The 19,221-nt window shown below is 44.1% G+C and overlaps 1 protein-coding gene across 8 annotated transcripts in view; it reads right to left on the reverse strand.

The window, feature by feature from the left end:
• FYCO1 (FYVE and coiled-coil domain autophagy adaptor 1) overlaps positions 1 to 19,221 on the reverse strand; it is a 118,679-nt gene that overhangs the window by 84,753 nt on the left and 14,705 nt on the right. For 5 of the 8 annotated variants that reach the window (XM_053259589.1, XM_053259588.1, XM_053259592.1 and 2 more), the window contains 3 exons: positions 11,288 to 11,460; positions 9,771 to 9,877; positions 7,917 to 8,042 (listed from right to left, as the gene is read on the reverse strand). In XM_053259589.1, the coding sequence (XP_053115564.1) occupies positions 7,917 to 8,042; positions 9,771 to 9,877; positions 11,288 to 11,342 (288 nt within the window). In that variant the 5' untranslated portion in view covers positions 11,343 to 11,460. Of the gene's footprint in view, positions 1 to 7,916; positions 8,043 to 9,770; positions 9,878 to 11,287; positions 11,461 to 11,925; positions 12,014 to 19,221 lie in introns of all 8 variants that reach the window. The other 3 variants (XM_053259593.1, XM_053259585.1, XM_053259587.1) reach the window with 1 other exon arrangement.

Genomic DNA, 19,221 nt, shown 5'->3' on the forward strand with positions numbered 1-19,221 from the left:
CACCAGAGTGGGAAAGCGGCGGGAGGGGTAAGTAAACCCTCCTGCCGCTCTTAAAGGTACCCCTCCATCCCAGTGCCGGACCGCAGTTGGCGGTTCCGTGCACACCCCTAATCATATGGTCTTATTAGCAGGTTATGTTACAAACACCTGCATCTTCTGAATGAGCATATCATAATGGCCCTTTATACTACAGCCAGAAGGATTTATCTCTGAGTGCTCACCCAGAATAGCAGTGCACATCAGATGGCTGCTTCTTGACTTAAACTATTTAGTAACAGCACCACTCACTTGGGCACGGCATTTGACCCTAGAGGGTCCAGCCTCAACCACTCTGTCAGGATGATATCACCTCCCCCATTTAAGCGGCCCATTCAAGAACTCACAAAGCAAAGTGGGAAATTATCACTCTCAGGCCTGGGTATAATCTCAAAATATACAATCTCACTCGTCAAGTTAGGGGAGATGAGCAAATAATCTATACTCTGTTATACCATCAGGGACCACATTCCCTCCCACCGCCTCTATTTTTCTGGTGGAAGCATTGAGGAAAATGCTATGTGGGGGGAGAGGCTATCTGCAAAGGATATTACACTCTTGCACTTCTCTGCTCATCATTCTGTTTGCACTTAAGCACTTCTACATTTCTTATAATGTTCATACAGCATTTCCCCTAAATGCTTAAAGCTCTTCAGAAATATCACATGAGTAATTCTTACCAAACACCTTCAGTATATCAGGCAGCAGCAATATAAGAAGATGCTGAAAGGCATCATCCCATTGTGCGTGGGAGGAGGCAATGGTAAACCTCTCCTGTATTCTATCAAAGACAACCACAGGGCTCTGTGGTCGCCCGGAGTCGAAACCGACTCGACGGCACACTTTACCTTTAATCCTTACCAAAACCCTATACAGTAGGTTAGTATAATCTACACATATCTTCATAGCCAAATAAGGTGGCTGAGTGCCTATCAGACTAGAAGCAAAACAGCACCATAAATAAGTCTATATACATGCGGGGTGGGGGGACTACCTAGGTATGCAGAAGTGATTACATTTTAAAAGTAAGATGAAATAAAGTCTGAAAAGGACTGCCCATGCTCAGTGACCTCTGACCCCTCCTCAGAACCCCAGAATGTTGAAGGTGTCTCTTGGAAAAAGAGCATGGGGGGGAGGGAAATGTTTTTGGCTGCCTAGAGCCTTTAACAGCTGATGGTATCCTGAGGCAGACAGAAGAGTTGAGGAGACTGTTGTTCATGAAGGCAGGACTAGAACTAATAAGTTGAAATTACAAGGAGGCAGATTTCCACCAGACATCTGAAAGACTTTCCAACTGTTTGACAGTGGAATGGTCTCCATCAGGCAGTGGTAGGTTCTCCTTCTGTAGGGTTTTCAAACAGAGACTGGATAGCTATCCATCAGAGAAGCTGTTCTGAGCCCCAGGGGATAGGCCTAGAGGACCCCCACAGTCCCTTCCAACTCTTTAACTCTATGATTCGATGAGATGCAACCTTTTTGCCACAGATTCCACTTGTTGCTATTACTAACGTAAAGGTAAAGTTGTGCTGCCGAGTTGATGTTGACTCCTGGCGACCACAGAGCCATGTGGTTTTCTTTGGTAGAATACAGGAGGGCTTTCCCATTGCCATCTCCTGTGCAGTATGAGATGATGCCTTTCAGCGTCTTCCTATATCGCTGCTGCCTGATATAGGTGTTTCCCATAGTCTGGGAAACATACCAGCGGGGATTTGAACCAGCATCCTCTTGCTCCTTAGGCAAGTTACTTCCCTGCTGCACTATTAGGTGGTTTTGCTGCTGCTCAAAGGCCTCACAAGGCAGTTTACAATAATCATCAGAAGCAGTCATACGACACACAATTTAAATATACACACACACACACACACACACACACACACACACACACACACACACTACAAACATAAATTACAACTGTTATAGCCATACTATGGATATGATGGCTGAGAGATGGTGGTTTGCCCCACACCATCTGGCAATTCCACGGCTGAACTCACATTGGAATCAGGAATTTACATACTGAAGCTATTCACACATGCACCGAAAACAAGGCTAAGGAAGCCCAGCCCAGTTTCTGGTGCACATGTGTACTGCCGGGAGCCACATGGCTCCCGGCAGTGGCGCGGCAGCAAGCCCACTTAGGGAGCCCACTGCTTAGCCCAGGTTTTGGGGGTGGGGGGGCCCAAAAAGCAGGCTAAATGCTTGTATGTCGGTGCCACGTGACTCCACGCGGCATCTACACATAAGTAGCCTCCTGACCTGTGTTGGGAGGCTCCCCATAATGCACTGCGCACTCAAGTGGTACATTATGCAAGCTCCAGGAGCCTCCTGGCCCCCAAACCTCCCTGCTCCCAGTAGAAGCTGGCAATTGTCTGGGCGGCCGATCTGGCTGCCCAGCAACATGGACAGGATCATCTGCGGGGTGGTAAGCTTTTCGCGGCTTTCTCTCCTCGTCCCGTCCGAGCCCATTCTTCAATCATGAGAATGGGCTCCTTGTCACTCATGCTCCTATCCAGGATGCTACTCTAGTTCCTGATGTTTACTCTATGGTATCACTATGCTATTCTATCAGATACAGTTATCTCCTGTTTGTACACACAAGATCTAGCTCTGAGCAAGGGAATTAACAAACGGCTCTCTTAACCTGTTTGAAGCATCCTCTTAACTAATCCAATCAAGTGATTAACAGCCACTTGCAGTTAAAGAACCTTTGCAGAGTTGCCTGTCCTGCGGTCATTTGTTTTGTGGCTTAGGTTCAAAAATTGGGGATAGGGAGATCAAACCAACAGGGAGCCAAGCCCACTCTAACTCTTGAATGTACTGGTTTGGGTTTTTGATGCTGCTGTTTTGTACATGCTTCTAACCATTTGAAATGATTCCATACTGTGTTTTAAAATAGTTGTTAAGTCTCCTTGAGGATCCTTTGGAAGCCAAGGTTGGGCTATGAAGTGTCATAAACAGATCAATGAATAAATATGAGATGGGAGGATTTGCCCCCTCTGGCCCACTAATACGTAGTAAAATTATTACAGTCCTTAGACCAGCTTAACATTTAAATATGGCCCACTAATGAGTTTACAAGGTGGAAAAAAACTGTGCTCGAGTGAAAGTGGAAAGTCACCAATAACTATAAAGACAAAAGCAGTAAATTAGGCAGGATACAATTCTGATTGTAAGTTAAAGGGAAGCACAACAGGCATACTATCTAAAGCACTGTTATTCCTTCAAACTGTAGTAGAGCAATACGATCCCCTGGATTAGGGAATCTTCCCTTTCCACATAAGTGCTACTGATGGTCCAGTACAAGTCTCTATGTTTCATTGTAATACATGTAAAAACATATTTTCACATTTCCTCGAGATCCCATGGGTACCCACAGACTTTACCACACTGTAGTAAATATTTTATACTGCACTTGAAGATTCACTGAATTTAAGACTGAGGTGCCAACCGGCCACTGAAGCAGCAGCAAAGGATTTAAGAGCACTGCTGATGGAACAAAAAGGGCAAAGGTGCGGCATGCTGTTAATTTGATCCTGGAAATACACTGCCACTTAGAGAAATTCATGGAAGTTAAATAGAACAAATGACTTTCATCCAATCTCTTTGAATTCAAGAGGAGCTTCATTTGAACTTTCAGAATCAAGACTAGAAATTTCCATCATTCTCAAAACAGTTGACAGATCTCCCAAAGGGGAACATGGGTTGCCTTGATTAGGCCTGAGGGGGGACTAGAGTGTTGACTCATACCCTGTTGTGACTATTATGATTAATATAATAGTATTTATATTTATATATTTATTTTCTAAAGACATTCTCAGTTTACATAGTGTCCTGCTCTGGTTGCCTGCAAGGTGAGGCAAAAGTGAGGCAGGGCCAGTCCTGCAGGACCTTGGAGAGGTGCCAGGGAACAAGTTGACTCAACACCAAACAGAAGCAGAAATGAACCCCTAAGTCAGAGATAGGCAACTTCGGCTCTCCGACTGTTGTTGAACTACAGCTCCCATCCTCTCCAGCTATAATTACAGCTGGAGAAGATGGGCATTGTAGTTCTCCAACAACAGCTGGAGAGCCAAGATTGCCTTCCCCATCCCTAAGTGCTTCTGAGCCAGCCTACCCATTCTGGACCTCCCTGCCTGGGGAGTGAACATTCTGAAAAGGCAGTCTCCGGCAACCTGGCACTCCTCCTCCATTCTATCTTCTCCATAGATGCTCCTGCTGAGCTTGGCATCCAAATATTGGAGTGGGGGTGGGGAGACGATGGTGTGGGAGAGCTCAGCTCTGTAATGGACTCAGGTTCTGTGGGTGCTACCCCAGGGAGCTCAGGCTGTGAAATACTGTAACTTCTTCAGGGGACTCCAGCCCTGTGGCTGTCTCGGGTTTTGGTCTGGTGTCATGATCTGAGGCTGGGGCTAGTGCTAGTCCTGGCTCCTCAGACTCTGGCCTAGTGTCATGATCCAGGAATGGGGCTAGTGCTGGTCTCTGATTCAGAGTTGTGATGTTAACAGAGGCTGTTGCATAAAATGAAATACAGTGAAAATATGGTTCCCTTTCCCAACTGGGCTCACCGTCTCAACAGAGACACCAGTAGCATCCACTGGGGAAAAGCTATGCTGGGAGGAACAGGGACAGTTGCTCTCTCCCCAATAAATATAAGAGCACCACTACTTTGAAATATGCTATCTGTCCAGTTAACAGGAACTATCAAAGTGGCAACCATGCATTTCTGCAAAGTTTTGACTTCCCTAGGATCGATTCTCTACCACACTCCTCCCGCCCTCCACCAACCACTTGGTGACAAGCCAAGTGAGTACTTCAAGAAAAACTGGTGTTTTTTGGTTGTTGTTTTGTATTATTTGTACTTGAAAAGGAGGAACCTGCCCAAACTACATTTTCATAAACTCATGAGTCAGAATGGAAAAAAAATATGACAGAACAGTACAAATGTTGGCATAAGTGGAATTTGTAATGATTATTCATGACAGAGACAATATAAGGGACAAAAACTGGAACACAGTGTACTATCTGATGTTGTATTCTGCAAGATGTCAGCAATAAAGACTGGCTTGAGCATTATTTTCTGTTCCAGCCATCACTCAGTACACACTCACATGGACAACTATATTATGACCAAGATCTAAAGACCTGTGAAACTAGTTCCACAAACTCAAAGGGGCTTTTGGACTTGCTTTTCTTTAACAGCAGTCTCCCTTCCCCCAAACATGGCAAACTGCTTTTTTGACACAGGGGTGAGTTTTAAAATCAATTTGTGATATTGCACGGGAGTCAGCTGTCAAAACTTCCACCGAGCTATTGCAAATGCTTTGTATGAGCGTACATATCTCTTTGGATCCAAGCCTATGCAAATGAGTTGAAAATGAATATGGCCAATAGCATTTCTTATGAATGGTGGCATTTCCTGTCACAGGACTTGCTGCTGGTTCTATCTGCAATTTGCCGGTTCACACATTGTGGTTTTCCACATAAATGCATACCCTAGACAATGTCAAGACTACTCCTGTGGAGAATTTTTAAAATGTAAATTCTAACCTGCATTAATCTAAAGATTAAATTTGATTCATATTTTCCTTTAGAAATGGATCTTGTTAGTGCAAGATCAAACTACTGAGCATATCACATACATACACTGACATAAATATTTTTCTTTTTGTACCCAAAAGCTGCTGTTACAAATGCTTTGATTTATACACAAAATTAGAGCTGTAGTAAGCAGTCTGCAACCTGGGAGCAGAAGCATTGAAGCTTCTTTTGCAAAGGAAGGGACCTTCATGTGAGGGAACTTGGAGAAGGGTTAGGCTGGTGTGGAGGCACAGATGCCTCTTCCTCCTAACCCTTTTCCGCTGCCACCAAGTGGACTTTTTGTATGGCTGGGTCCTGACCTTTATCAAGAATTACAACCCACCCCCCTAAAAAACCCTCGGTAAAATGGAAAGGCAGGCATGGGGTGGAGACAAATCAACAAGCTTCTGATCTTTATATAACAAGAAAGCTTACTTTTAAAAAATCAGTTCAATTAAAACATTACTTTTACAGCAAAAAATGCAAACTCAAAACACTAACAGAGCATATCAGGGGAAATACGACTCGGGAAAAATGCACCCACCACCTTGCTCTACACTGGTCCCCACACAGTCTTCTGTACTTTCTCTCCTCTCTCAGCATCTGGCTTGCTGGTCAGTCTCCTGTCCTGACAGCACAGGTCTGGGGCTCACTCCAGCCTGGCTCTTCTTTTTGTAAATAGCCCTTGTAAATTGTAAATAGCCTTTGTAAATTCAATTTCAACTCTGTTTGCAGACACAGCACTGAATCTCTCAGCCTGTGCTGACAATTCCTCAGCTCTGGTTCACTGACTGCGTCTTCAGAGAAATTCTTTTTCTCTCTCTGCCTACTGACTTTCTCCAGGATTCTTCCTCTCTTGCTTCTCCACCTTGACTGCTGACTTCTGACTGCCTTCTCTTGACTACTCTGGATTCACTGCCTCAACTCTCTCAAAAACTCTATCAATATATACACTTTTCTGGCTCAACAGTTTTTAAACCCATCCACAGCACAAACAAAATTCCCTCCATTTTTCAAAATCTCTTTTTCCCCTCCAAAAATCAACTGTCAGACTTCTAACCTAAACGTGAAACTAGAGTCATCCCTCGCCAACCACAAGGGTTCCATTCCTGGAAAACCTCACGGTTTGTGAATTCGCAGTAGATGAGCCATTGAAATCAATGGCAAACAGGTGGTTTGGGGAACTGCGGTTGTGAAATGACTGAAAGTCCCCCTGACCCCCGGAAATGACCCCCAGAAATCACCCCAAACCCCTGAAAATGACCCCAACCCCGGAAATTCCACCCCCCCCAAACCATTAAAAATTTTTTTGCCATACCGCAGATACTCATGTCGAGGTTAGCAAGGGCAGTCACAATTTCTCAGTTGCGGATACTCAAATACGCGATTGGGAACACTGCAACTGGAGAGGGATGACCCTGCCAGAACTCTTTGCAAGGCAAGTACACATATCAACCCATTACAAAAAGAAGATTTTAGGGATATTAATTTAATTCATAATATAATACAATTTACAAGGGCTATTTACAAAAAGAAGAGGTTTGGGAATATTAATACACTATACAATACAGGAGCTTATTTACAGAAACCCAAGAGGTCTAGGCCTCGTTCCTCCACAGCTGGACATGAGGAGCGGCGGGATGCTCATGGATCCCTCCACTTCCCACCTATCTAACCCCCTTAACAAACCTCGCTTTAAGCCAAGGTCTTTTAGCCAAGGTGAAGGGTGCTCTTGTGTGCAGACCAAGGAGTCACAGAGACTGACACATAGAGCACCCATCTGAGTGGGGAATCCCCAATGCAATGTGTGTGCCACACGTTGCACTGAGGGATACCCAGAAGCCAGAACAACAAGTTCCAGCCCCGGATTCTTCCAAACTGTTCTGTGCTTCATAGAGCTGCATGGAGGAGGGCCGCCCGTGTGGGCGCACAGGAGGTGTGCTGAAGAGGATCTGCTTGGTTGTCTTGGGGGGAAGATAAGATGAAAGCAGCCTCCCCCCCATGCCCTCGCCGCCCATCCGGGGCAATCGTGTGAATCACCCTGGTATATTGTGTTTCTTCATTGTTGTCATCCTCAGTGCTAGACCAGGCTGCCAGAATATAATCGGACCCTGGTTAGTGATCCTGGTTAAATGCTGCTAAATTTCAGGGTAGCCTGGAAATTCTGGGTTATAGCCTGGAAATTCTGGGTTATCTTGACACGCTCCATGGGAGAGCACAGAGCTCACTGATCATTACGATCATGCTCATTGTAAGAACGTGGCCAGTATGGCTACAGTGGCAAACTGACCCACTTCACTTACTTCTGAAATAGACTTGACAAAGCGTATTCCATCATTTGCTCCTTTAACCTTAGCCAGACAGTCACAGAAATAATCCCAGTAGTCTTTCCGGGTCCTCAGCAGAGTGGATTTTTCCTTCTGGTCAAACTTTGGAAAAGAAAAGGGGGAAGTGTAACTTTAAATCAATGACCCACAAAACAGCATTTTATCTCTTCATGAACATTAAGAGAATAGAGTGATGTCTTCCCAATAATTATTGGAATTTCTAAGAAGTCTAGATGGAACTGGATAAACTAACATAAAATATAATAATAAAACGATGGCTTGACTAGATATCACGCTAAACTATTGTTTAATCATGATCAGGGATGTGGGCTAGGACATTTTCCATGGAAATTTTCCAAAATGGAAATATTACCACTCCTATTTTTTTCATGGAAAATTTTACATTAAAAATATTATTTGATTTTATGAAATGATGCAATATAAAGAAAGGAGACGAATACAGTATCAGGCAAATTTGGCAGTTTCAAAGCTGTAATTTGCTTGTTTCAGGTGATTAACCCTAGGAAGTGTATAAGTAGGGGCAGGATGTGTGAGTGCATACACACAGAGTCCTATTGATTTGTAAAAGGTGGAGGAGGGTGTTGAACAAAATCATAATACACATAAAAATCCAAAAATGAAGTTATGCATTCACCTGAATGGTTTTAATGTGCAAAGCTAAAGTTAAAATTTGTATTTCATGTCAGTCTGCAGATGAAGGCAAAACAAAAACTGAGATAGTTTTGGTTTCACAAGCAGTGTCTTATTTCTGCTGGGGAGCTGGGGTGGTTGGAAACAAAGAGGGAGGGGAGGAGAGAGAGAGAGAGAAGTGGAAGGAGAGATGGAAGGAAGAAGAAAGGAAAGAAGGAAGGAAGGAGAAAAGGAAAAGAAGAAAAAAGGAATGTAGGGAGAGAGGAAAGGGAGAAAAAGAAAGAAGGAAGGAAAGCGGGGGAGAAAGAGGGAAAGTGGGGAGGAAATAAAGAGGGTAAGAAAGAAAGTGGAAAAGGGAAAGAACTAATGAAAGAACCAGAGAGAGAGAGAGAGAGAGAGAGAAGGAGGGAGGGAGGCAGAAAGGAAGGGCAAAGGGGAAAGAGAGAGATGCTGGGTTCAGACGTAATGGGGAACAGGGGAGAGAGCAGCCAGAAGTCCTGAAACCTGAATGTCCAAATGCAAGAAACCACAATTTGTACCCTACCTCAACCCAAGGAGCCAGATTGGCCACCCACACGATTACCAGCTCCGTCAGGGAGCTGGTAGGGGCAGTAGGGATCGTGGACCCCGGAAGTCTCTGGATGCCTGCACAAGTGTGGAGGGCATTCTGGGGAGACTCCCGAGGCTGAGAGGCTTGTAGGAGCCTACCAGTTGGGGGTCTCCTCGTGAGTCTCTGTGGCGCGGAGTCGCACCACGACTCACGATCGGTGAAATAGGGTTAGCAGAGTGTTCGCTCCACTAACCGCATTTAAGGGTGGGAGCACTTATAGAGGTTTGCTGCTAGGAGCCACATTGCCTCAGAAAACTGGGCTGGGCTCCCCTAGCCCGGTTTTCGGAGGTCGTGAGAATAGCCTCCTTGACTCATTGCACGAATTGTGGCTCAGAGAGGCAGCCTCCCCATTTCCAGCCAAGTGCAAGTTGTGCCCGGTGGTCACTGGCCCCTCAGGACTCGGCATCTGGAGTGCTGAGTGGCAGGGGGCCACCCCATAGAGTGTGGGGTGCCACTGCTTAGACTTGGCTCCTGAGGTCTGGAAAGGATGGCACCACTGTCTACATTAGTTACTAAATGTAACAAGGCCCATAAATAAAAGTCCACTTCTAACTGCTAATAGCACTTACCTGCAAAAGGTACTCAAGTTTGTAGGAAAATTTGTGCAAGCTGATACAGTCATCTGTTATTGGTTCCCCTGCTTCTGTAAATTCTTTGTTCAATTCTGTCACAGCGTCTTTGGACAAGAAAACAAAACACAATGAGTGGTGTAAACAGAGACAATGTCCACAACTGAACTGATAATCTCTTTTCATCTTCATTAATACTTCATATTTTACACTGGGAACTTATTGATGGGTGGGTACTATAAGAATTCACACAAAGCAAAATGCCAAATGAAAGAATGCTTATGAAGCTATTACAACTTATGATAGTTCTACTCATTTATTTCATCCTACTAGAAATTAGTATTATTATGTCAGAGCTGATTCATACATTATCCCTGGTCTCCCCTGCCCCAATTGTAAGGCTGTGGGCAGAACCTATTGACACTTATGTTGTGATTTCCTAGGAGCCCAGGAAAAGCACAGAACTGGGCACAGAATTCAATTTTTCTATTTCATTCATTCATTTTTTTTAAAAAGGTCAACTTTTTAACCCTCAGGCCTGCAAAGTGATACTTGGGCAATGTCTGCTGGCATCTCAAAAGCCAGAGAGCTGACTGGGACTGCAGTGCCCTGAATAGTGAAAATTGTCTCTCCTAATGAGCAATGAAAACAGACTCAACTATGCAAAATAATAAGCACTGCAAAAATGTCTTCTGTATTCTAAAAGGAGATTTTCCAGAAGAGGAGAATCTCCAAGAGTGAAAAGCCAGATGGGGAGTCACAAAATTTCAGCTGAGTGTGCAATATAGATTTAAAATTTAAGGAACGTTGGGTGACCGATGTATATCCAATACACATTCAACACTTGGGTGCATATAGAGGGTGGTCCATATGCACCGAGGGCTCCAGCCTCCACTGATCACTAGTGTTGCAGCACTGCAGTCAAGGCAATACCTGTGTGATGTAAGTTCACTCATGTGACATTTTGCCTGCTTTTTTAAAAAAGAGGTATGTTCCTGTGATCTGAATTAACACCATAATGCAAAACAGGGAGCAGTGAGAAGCTCCTATGCAAATATTCCCTTAAGCAGTGCTGAAATGGGACACAATTTATACCAGCTGGAGGCACTACAGGCCAGTTGTGGGAAGCAACCACACCACGGCAGCTTTAAATCAAGTGCAGAGCTCATCATGCAGATTTCCTCCAAACTTATCTCCCCCAACCCTTCAAATTACAGATTGGAACATTTCCCCATACATTCGTGCAATTAAAAAGAAAACAGCCAGTCTTCTTGAGCGAGCCACTTCCTACAAATTGGTCACCATGTGCTGAACATAACGTAGCTCCCACATGGGGGCCATAATGTGTGAACATCTGCATTCACTTGAGTAGCACTAGTCAAAGGTGGGGCTTTTATGACACCCATGGTGCCCTCTGGATCCAACACAACAATCCTCTTTCTCCCCTTCCTAGGCAAAGCATGAGGAATACACTGAGGCATAAAGGATGAGTCAATCAACACGCAGACAGAATGTACCCTGTAAATCTCGGATAATCCTCTGCAGCTGACTTTCTCCACTACTTGCTGCCATTGTCACAAAGGCACTGCACCATTCAACTCTTCAGCCAGCTATGGGAAGAGGGCAGAGTTCATGCTGTCAGTGACCATTTGCTTAGCAGAGACCAGTCTTCTTTGCGGCATCAGCAAGTCTAGATTAAAAACAGAGTTTATAAGATTTACTAAATCTGCTACTGTGGTGTCTGTCTTGGATTTTTAAACCATATGCTTAGTTTTTGTAAACCAACATTATAATTTTTAACATATGTGTATTCACTAATGTATGCGATCTAGGACACCCAAGTCCAGAGCATAAAAAGAATCACATTACTCTAAATAGATACATTATTCTCCAAACACTGGGACAAGTACAGGTCAATACAGTGCTGGGGACAGCATAGCAGTCAGTCCTTAAAATGTCACACTTTTCAAAGTATGTTTTAATCCATCTATCCTCCTTGTCACAATTTGTCACTCTTATTCAGACACATCCTTCATTATTTAAGAAACATCTATTTTTATTGTCAAGTAGAGAACATTCTCTGAAAATAAGTCACTTTTGAATTATTTTTATCCTGATTTTTCTGAGAAGATATTTATAACATTTACATATTTACCTCTCAACAAATTAACAATCCTCTTCTTTTTGCATTTTGCAGACTGGTCAATCAGTAGATTAAGCTTTCAAACTCAGGTTCATAAACTCTGGTTAGAAGAAGCAAGAAGTTGTTGGGTTTGGACAACAGGGAAAATTCCAGTTTGTTCTTAACCACAATCAGATACTGTAATCTTCCTACAAGGGGAAGTGTGTGGCCTGGGACTTATTACTGTCTTATTAAACCATGAACCCTTTCTCACAATCAGTGAGAAAGGGCTTCAGATTCAGTGGGGAGGAAGCCTTAAAAAGCTTACCTCCCTGCAGACGATCCATTCCTGTTTGTTGGGTGGGCAGATCACCCACCCAGATGATCACCAGCTGCTGCCGGTAGCTCAGAGGATCGAGGTGCCGGGACATGTTGCCCCGCCCCTGGAACTCTCATAATGCTCTGCGTGAGTGTGTGGTGCATTATAGGAATCCCCCTCCCCTCCCCAAAGCTGGCTGGGAGCCCCACAGTCTGCCAGCCTATCCAGGGCTGGCAGACGAGAAGAAAAATTAGGTTAATAGAGCGCTCCCTCTCTTATACCCATTTAAGCGGGTGGCTCTGGAGCCGGGTTTGCCTCCAATGTGTCACCAGGATCAGGCATGATCCCGGCGGTTCTCATGCACAGTCAAAATTGGGCTTCACTTCGTTAGCCCAATTCTGCCTGCGTGTGAGAACAGCCTCCGTGATCAGACGATTATGGTTCCCAAGTCAACATCTGAAGCAGGCCACTGTATGTTCAAGTCCTTGACATATAGAAAACTATAAATGTAGGTTTACCCTTAGAATAACAGAAAGCTTGACACAGTCTGTATCAGGAGCGTAGCAAGATTGGAATAGGGCTGGAGATGAGATTTTAAAATGGGCCCCTCAATGCTGATTAACAAAGGAGACTTGCAACCATGCAATGTGACCCTATGTATGTTTTCTCATAAATCCTAACAAATTCAGTACAGTTTGCTTCCAGGTAAGTGTGTAGAGAATTGCAGCCTCAGGCAGCAAATCTAACCACATTTAGCGGGAAGTACGTTTCACTGAAACCTAAAGGACTTTGTAAGTTTTTGTCACAAAACAAGCCACTTATAGGATTTTATTTGATGTTTTTTTAAAAATTTAAATTTTTTAAAAAACCAACAATTTGTCCAATCCACTTCAATTTAAATATACACATTCCTCCCACATTTCTCTGCTCAAAACCAAAGCCCTATGCCTAGTCATTCCAGGTGATCTAAAGGCTGGGGCTGAAATGGTTGTTTGTTTGTTTGTTTTTTATGAAGGCAAAGGGAAGATTCTTACATATCAGGGTGGGACTACTTTTTTAAAAAATAGTTTTTTAAAATTAAACAAATATTTTTAAACCAGCAAATTCCTCGATATCTGAATTAAATATTCAGAGTCATTTCAATCTGCTCTACATTCCCCCCACCTTATATTAAAGCTCTATGGCAAGCAATCCCTAAATATCTCAGGGGGGTGGGGATAACCACAAAAAGGAAATCAAATCCTACCTCCATTACTAAGCCTGAGGAGTCAAAAGTTGGGCAGAGCTGTGGTGGGCAAGGGCAGCCAGTGCGGCCACACTGCCTCCCTCCTTCCTTGCTGCCTGCCTGCCGGCACTTGAGTTCAGGCTTCAGGGAGGCCTGCATGGAGGCCTCTCTGGAAGCCCCACCCGCCCGCCAAACAGCTGAGAGGCAGAAACTGAAGGGGCTACAGCAGCATGCAGGCTGCTTCACTCCCCTGGTCAGAGCAGGAGGGCTAGTAGGAAACGGGGGGCAGCAGGCAAGGCAAAAGGGACTGGCTAAGGGGACTTGGGGAGCCCTCCAGGCCCTGCGGGCCTAAAGACATTTGTCTCCCCTTGCCCAATGGAACTTACACTCATCACACATTTGAAAAGGCTGTAGATCAGGTTTCTTCACTAGATATTCAACTATGGCCAAATACTGTTTTTACTCCACGGAAATGTGTTTCAGTTTCATTTTTATTTATTTACGGTCATTGACCAGAATAAACCAGCAATTACAATTGCAAAAGCAAGAAACAGATGTCAACGAATGTACAAATAACACAATAGCAATTAGTGTGATACCAGATCATCATCACAGCAGTCTCATACACAGTCTGGGCTCCCCTTTGAATCAGTCAAGGAGCTACGCACCCTAATGGCTATATAACAAAATAGAAGAGTCATTATCCACAAGTAAAAATTTAACTTTAAAATTGTCAGAATATCTAGGGAATCTGGTCAATAAGGGTAAAATCACACGGTGCCTAAAATCTTGATAAAAACTACAGTACAATAAAAGATGAGCAATGGTTTCGATTTCACCAGAACTGCAGGGGCAAAGCCGAGTCTCCATGGGTAGGTGTTGAAACCTCCCAATAAGCAGAGCTGATGGAAAAGCATTAAAACAGGCTCTTGAGAAGGCCCAGTGAAATTTGGAAAAAGTGATAGATGCCAGGTATGGTGCAGGAGAAAAATCCGACCCGGTCTTTAATTATCTATAGAATGCAGGCAGACAAGCCACCTCATTCTGCAGCTCAGTATCCTCCAATCGCTGACACACTGTGTTTTTTGCTCTCACAAAGCCCATTTCAAGTAAGAAATCTGGGGCTAATCTGAGAAGGAGTTTGCTGACTATCTTTAGACACCAAGGGGGCTGAGGCATAACCGATAAAAAAATTGGGTATGAGCCCTACTGGCTGGAGATGAAGTTTCAGCCAGTAATGAATGATTAACAGCCAAGCCCTGGTTTCTACCTTTAATAAACCAGCCTCTTGGCAAATCACCACATTAGCTGTGCACCTAGGAGCAGATAAAAGGGCTCCTAGGAAGCCTGACTGGATCCTTTCTAGAGTGACAAAATTGGTATAGGGACCTAATTGGGACCATCCCCAAGCTAACTTGGCAAAGAGGCACCTTTTTAATGTGGTGATTCTCTTTATTTAGCAGGGGTAGAGTAACTGGCCCTATCCACCCCAGCACAGTACCTCCAGTGACTGTTGCTGGTGTCTATCTTATGTTTCTTTTTAGATTGTGAGCCCTTTGGGGACAGGGATCCATCTTATTTATATATTATTTCTCTGTGTTTGATAGCAGCAGGGACATAGCCACCGCCCTGAATATGGTGGAACTGCTGTATAGCCGCTGCACTTCTTTATGACCATCAACAGAGCAAGTGAAGTTCTTAACTCTGTTATTAAAACAGACAATTTTAGTTTTGGAGTAGTTGATAACCAACTGCTCCTCCTGGCAATGGAGAGCCAAGGCTACCAGGTCTCTCATAAGGCCAATCATGGTCTGCGAAAGGATCACAGCGTTGTCGGCATACAACAGTATTGGTAACCTTTTGTCAGGTATTTTTGGAGCATGGATGTCTAAACTCTGCAGCCATTCAATTAACGCGTTAATATAAGATGTTAAATAGGTGCCAATATACAGCCCTGCCTCACTCCTTTTGCGGTTGGGACTGAGTTAGATAATTGGCCCTCTAGACTAAATCAGACATGGATAGTGGTATTCTCATGTAGTTTGTAGATTAGTGGTAACAGCTGCTTATTGATTGATGGGTTTGAAAGTTTTGACCATAGAAGGTCTCTAGAGATAGAATCGAAGGCGGCTTTAAAGCCAACAAAGGCTGTGAAAAGAGAGCCTTTGTCGTAACAGACATATTTTTTAATTAAATACTGCAGAATTAGACAATGATCCATGACTGATCTACCATACCTAAAGCCGGCTTTTTCTTCCGCCAAAAGTCCTTCTTGTTCTAACCAGTTGCATAATTTTATACAGAGATGTTTGGCGTATAATTTACTGATTATATTAAGAAGGCTTATTGGCCTATAGTTAGCTGGATCCTCTCTGCTTCCTTTTTTGAAGATGGGAACTATAATGGCGAGACCCCAGTCATATGGAATTTGGGCTGTCTAATCAATATATGTAAATAGAGCGGCCAAAACCGGGGGCCCACCAGTCAACGTTAGATTTTAATAGATCGGGAGGGATGAAATCATTGCCAGGGGCCTTTCCACTCCTTAACTGAAGAATCAGTTGTTTAAGTTTCTTGGGATGTAACGGGGCCATTGGGGAGTGGAGTCAACTGGTAAATCCAGCTAAGTGTGCATACACTGGTCACTGTAAAGAGAAAAGACGTGAGATTTCCAAGATTCAGCTGGAATTGAACTGGCCATGTGCCTGGGGGAGGAGTTAGCACAGACAGAAGTCAGCTTCCAAAAGCCCACAGAATCCTTATTCCTGACAGTTCTAATAAGGGTTGTCCAGTTTTCATGTACTGCAGCTCTTTTCTTGTTTCTTAAGAGAGCCTTTTAAACCCTCTTTCTCTTAATCACTTCTAATTTCATCAGCGTAGATGGGTTGGCTTTAAAACAGGCAAATAGTGAGACAACATCTCTCCTGGCAATCACACACTCCTGATCAAACCACTTCTTTGTGCAACAGTCTTAGATTTAGAGTGGGTAAGACAAGGGGGCTATTCTCACGATCAGCAAAAATCGAGCTAGGAGAGCCTAGCCCGATTTTGGCTGATCGTGTAAACCACCAGGCACGATTTTGGCTGATCGTGTAAACCATCGCAGGCGAGCCCGGTGGCTTACAAGCGGCTAGCCCACTTTTTTAGCCCTCCCCTTAGCCCGGGTTTGCGGAGCAAGTGCTGTGCAAACCCAGGCTTTCCGATCATGAGTAGCTGCGGCACGGCTCCGTGGCATGGCTACTCACGAGGAAACCCCCGGAGGGGAGGCGAAAAGCCGCCTCACAGCTCCGGGGGTCTCCCCAGTCACAGAGCCGGCAATCATGTGGGCTGCCAATCTGGCCACCCAAGGCTCTCTCCCTACTCACCCTGCTAAACCAGGTCTCACTGACTGTGAGACCCGGATCAAGGTCTAGACAAAAGTGGTTTGAGGGTCTGAAGAAGTGCATCGTAAGCACTGAGAATCGAAGAAGAGTTTCCTAGCTCTCCTAAGAGCTTAGAGCGGATCTCATCACCGTGCTCTGATTTGGTCCAGTCAGTAACCACTTGCTTTAGCTGCCAGTTCCACTTAACTTTAAGCAGCCCAGGTTCGACAGTTGAATTCAAATGTGTGTACATGGGGTGTTTAAGGGAATGGTCTTCAAAGTTGCAGAACAAAATGAGAGGGAGACGGTCACTTCCTGGTCTTGGTACAATTTTGAAGTTCATTACCCTCGTGACCAAGTCACATGAGACCATTAGATAATAAATAGTAGAGAGCTTAACCCCAGACCAAAAAGAAAATTGTCCAGGGCAATCCCCAGGGGCAGCTCCATTCAGGATAAATAGATCTAATTTATTAGCCATCTGGGACAAACACAGCCCAGCAATTTAGCTAATAGGGTCTAAGGAAGTGTGAGGAGGGAAACAGAAGTTAGCATCAGAAACAGGGGGCCAAAAGGAGAACTTGTCAAATAATGCGGTATCGTTATGGCCCATCCTTGCATTGCAGTCACCACCACTTATCAGTAAAGCAGTTGGGTAATCAGAAATTAATTGGAGAATATCGCACTACACTTCCTTCCACTGTAATTTGATTTGGGAATGTAGACACTGTGGAGGCAAATACAGGTTAACACAGAGTAACGCAAACTTAAAAGATAGCAATGCTGCCACAACCCATCTGGCATAAAAAGGCAATTTTTGAACTTGGACTTTTAACCATATACAAACAAATAACCCGAGGCCACCCAATGGTCTACCACCCTTAAGACTCTGGGTTGCCATTGTCACAACCGGATGGTAATTGGGTATATCAAATTCAGAAATCATTCAGGTCTCCTGGAGAAATGATTTTTTTTTTTTAAGTAACAGTCCAAACTTTTCAAAGACCACCCGAATACGTTCCAAGAAATCAAGGAAAATTGAGAGTTGGATGATAATAGTCAATCAATAGTGGTGACCTACGCAGTGTTCTCCTTGTTGATGTGGGCTATCGTGGGCTGGTTTTGGAATGAGCAAGGGAGAGAAGTTGAAATTCTTCAACTTCAGCCAGCAAGGGAGAGAAGTTGAAATCCTTCTCGAATATCTTGTTTAGCGGTTGGGTTATCCTGTTTTCCAAAATGCTCTGGCAGTATTTCCATTTGGCCTGTATGGGCTGCTGGATTACTTGTGGATATTGCCAAATCCACATCCAGCAAAGCCAGTGTCTGGATGTGGGCTTGCAGGCAGTCTTGTTGGAACGAGCATGCCTGTAAGATGACTTCCTGGTAGCAAGCCTCCCGAATTTCTTGAGCCACAGATTTGGAATGATCAGAGTCCTGCAGTCTGTGGCCAAAGGATGTACTATATAAAGTGTGGGTTTCTATTTCATAATCTTGGCAGACGCTAAGCAGTTGTTTTGATGAAAGTGGAGGGGCTCGGCGGGGATCCTCATGGGGTGTATCTTCAGATATCGAGGGCTGAGAGGTCAATTTATCCACATTTCGCTGGGAGACAGGAGTGCATCCCAAATCAGATCTCAGTGGGTGCGAAGAAATGGCCACTGGAGCTGGCTCAGATGAAGAGAGATTTTGCAGAGGTTCATCTGTTAATTGTGTTTTATGAGCAGACTTAGAAGCAAGGGGCATATAACTTTGAGCTAGAGTTGATTCAGTAGAGGCCGAGAGTACATCCAGTTGCTTTATTGGTAAATTGCCCTTAACTGGGGAACAGCAAGTTGGAGTCTTAGGGTCATTTGCTGCATCACTAATGCATGGAATGTCAGCTGCTTCACCCATAGTAGACTCACGGAAATGTGTAATTTCATGTATTTTGTCTTATCATAAAATAAGAAAGTACCTCTGGGTTTAAACTGTTCATGTGTATAGAATGGATTGTGCCTAGCTTTCCCAGTGAGTCTTGAACTCACCTCAGTTCCTCTACTCACCTGAACAAACATGCATTCAAACAACTATTCTATTTATAAGCATGCACTGAACAATTAGCAAAGAATTCACTCTTTACTACTTTTCAGCTTGAATGCACACAAAATAGTGGTTAAAATTAATTAAGGAGTAACTAATTTGCAATAGATCTTTACTATACACTGTCAAGGATGCTACAAGGAAGATCTATGCTGGCCAAGGATACAGTCTATGACTTTCACTGAGAAAACACTGAGAAATGGGATTTCATAGATGTATCTACTGGACTTGGAATTAATTTGCCATCAAAAGATAAAAGACTGCTTTGGATGATGCCAGGCGCGGCTCATGAACGCACCTCCGGGGGGGGGGGGCGGCGGGCAGCTTCTTTAAGGTAAATGGAG

Source organism: Hemicordylus capensis, chromosome 6 (genome assembly GCF_027244095.1).
Source record: "Hemicordylus capensis ecotype Gifberg chromosome 6, rHemCap1.1.pri, whole genome shotgun sequence".
NCBI classification, from domain to species: Eukaryota; Metazoa; Chordata; class Lepidosauria; order Squamata; family Cordylidae; genus Hemicordylus; species Hemicordylus capensis.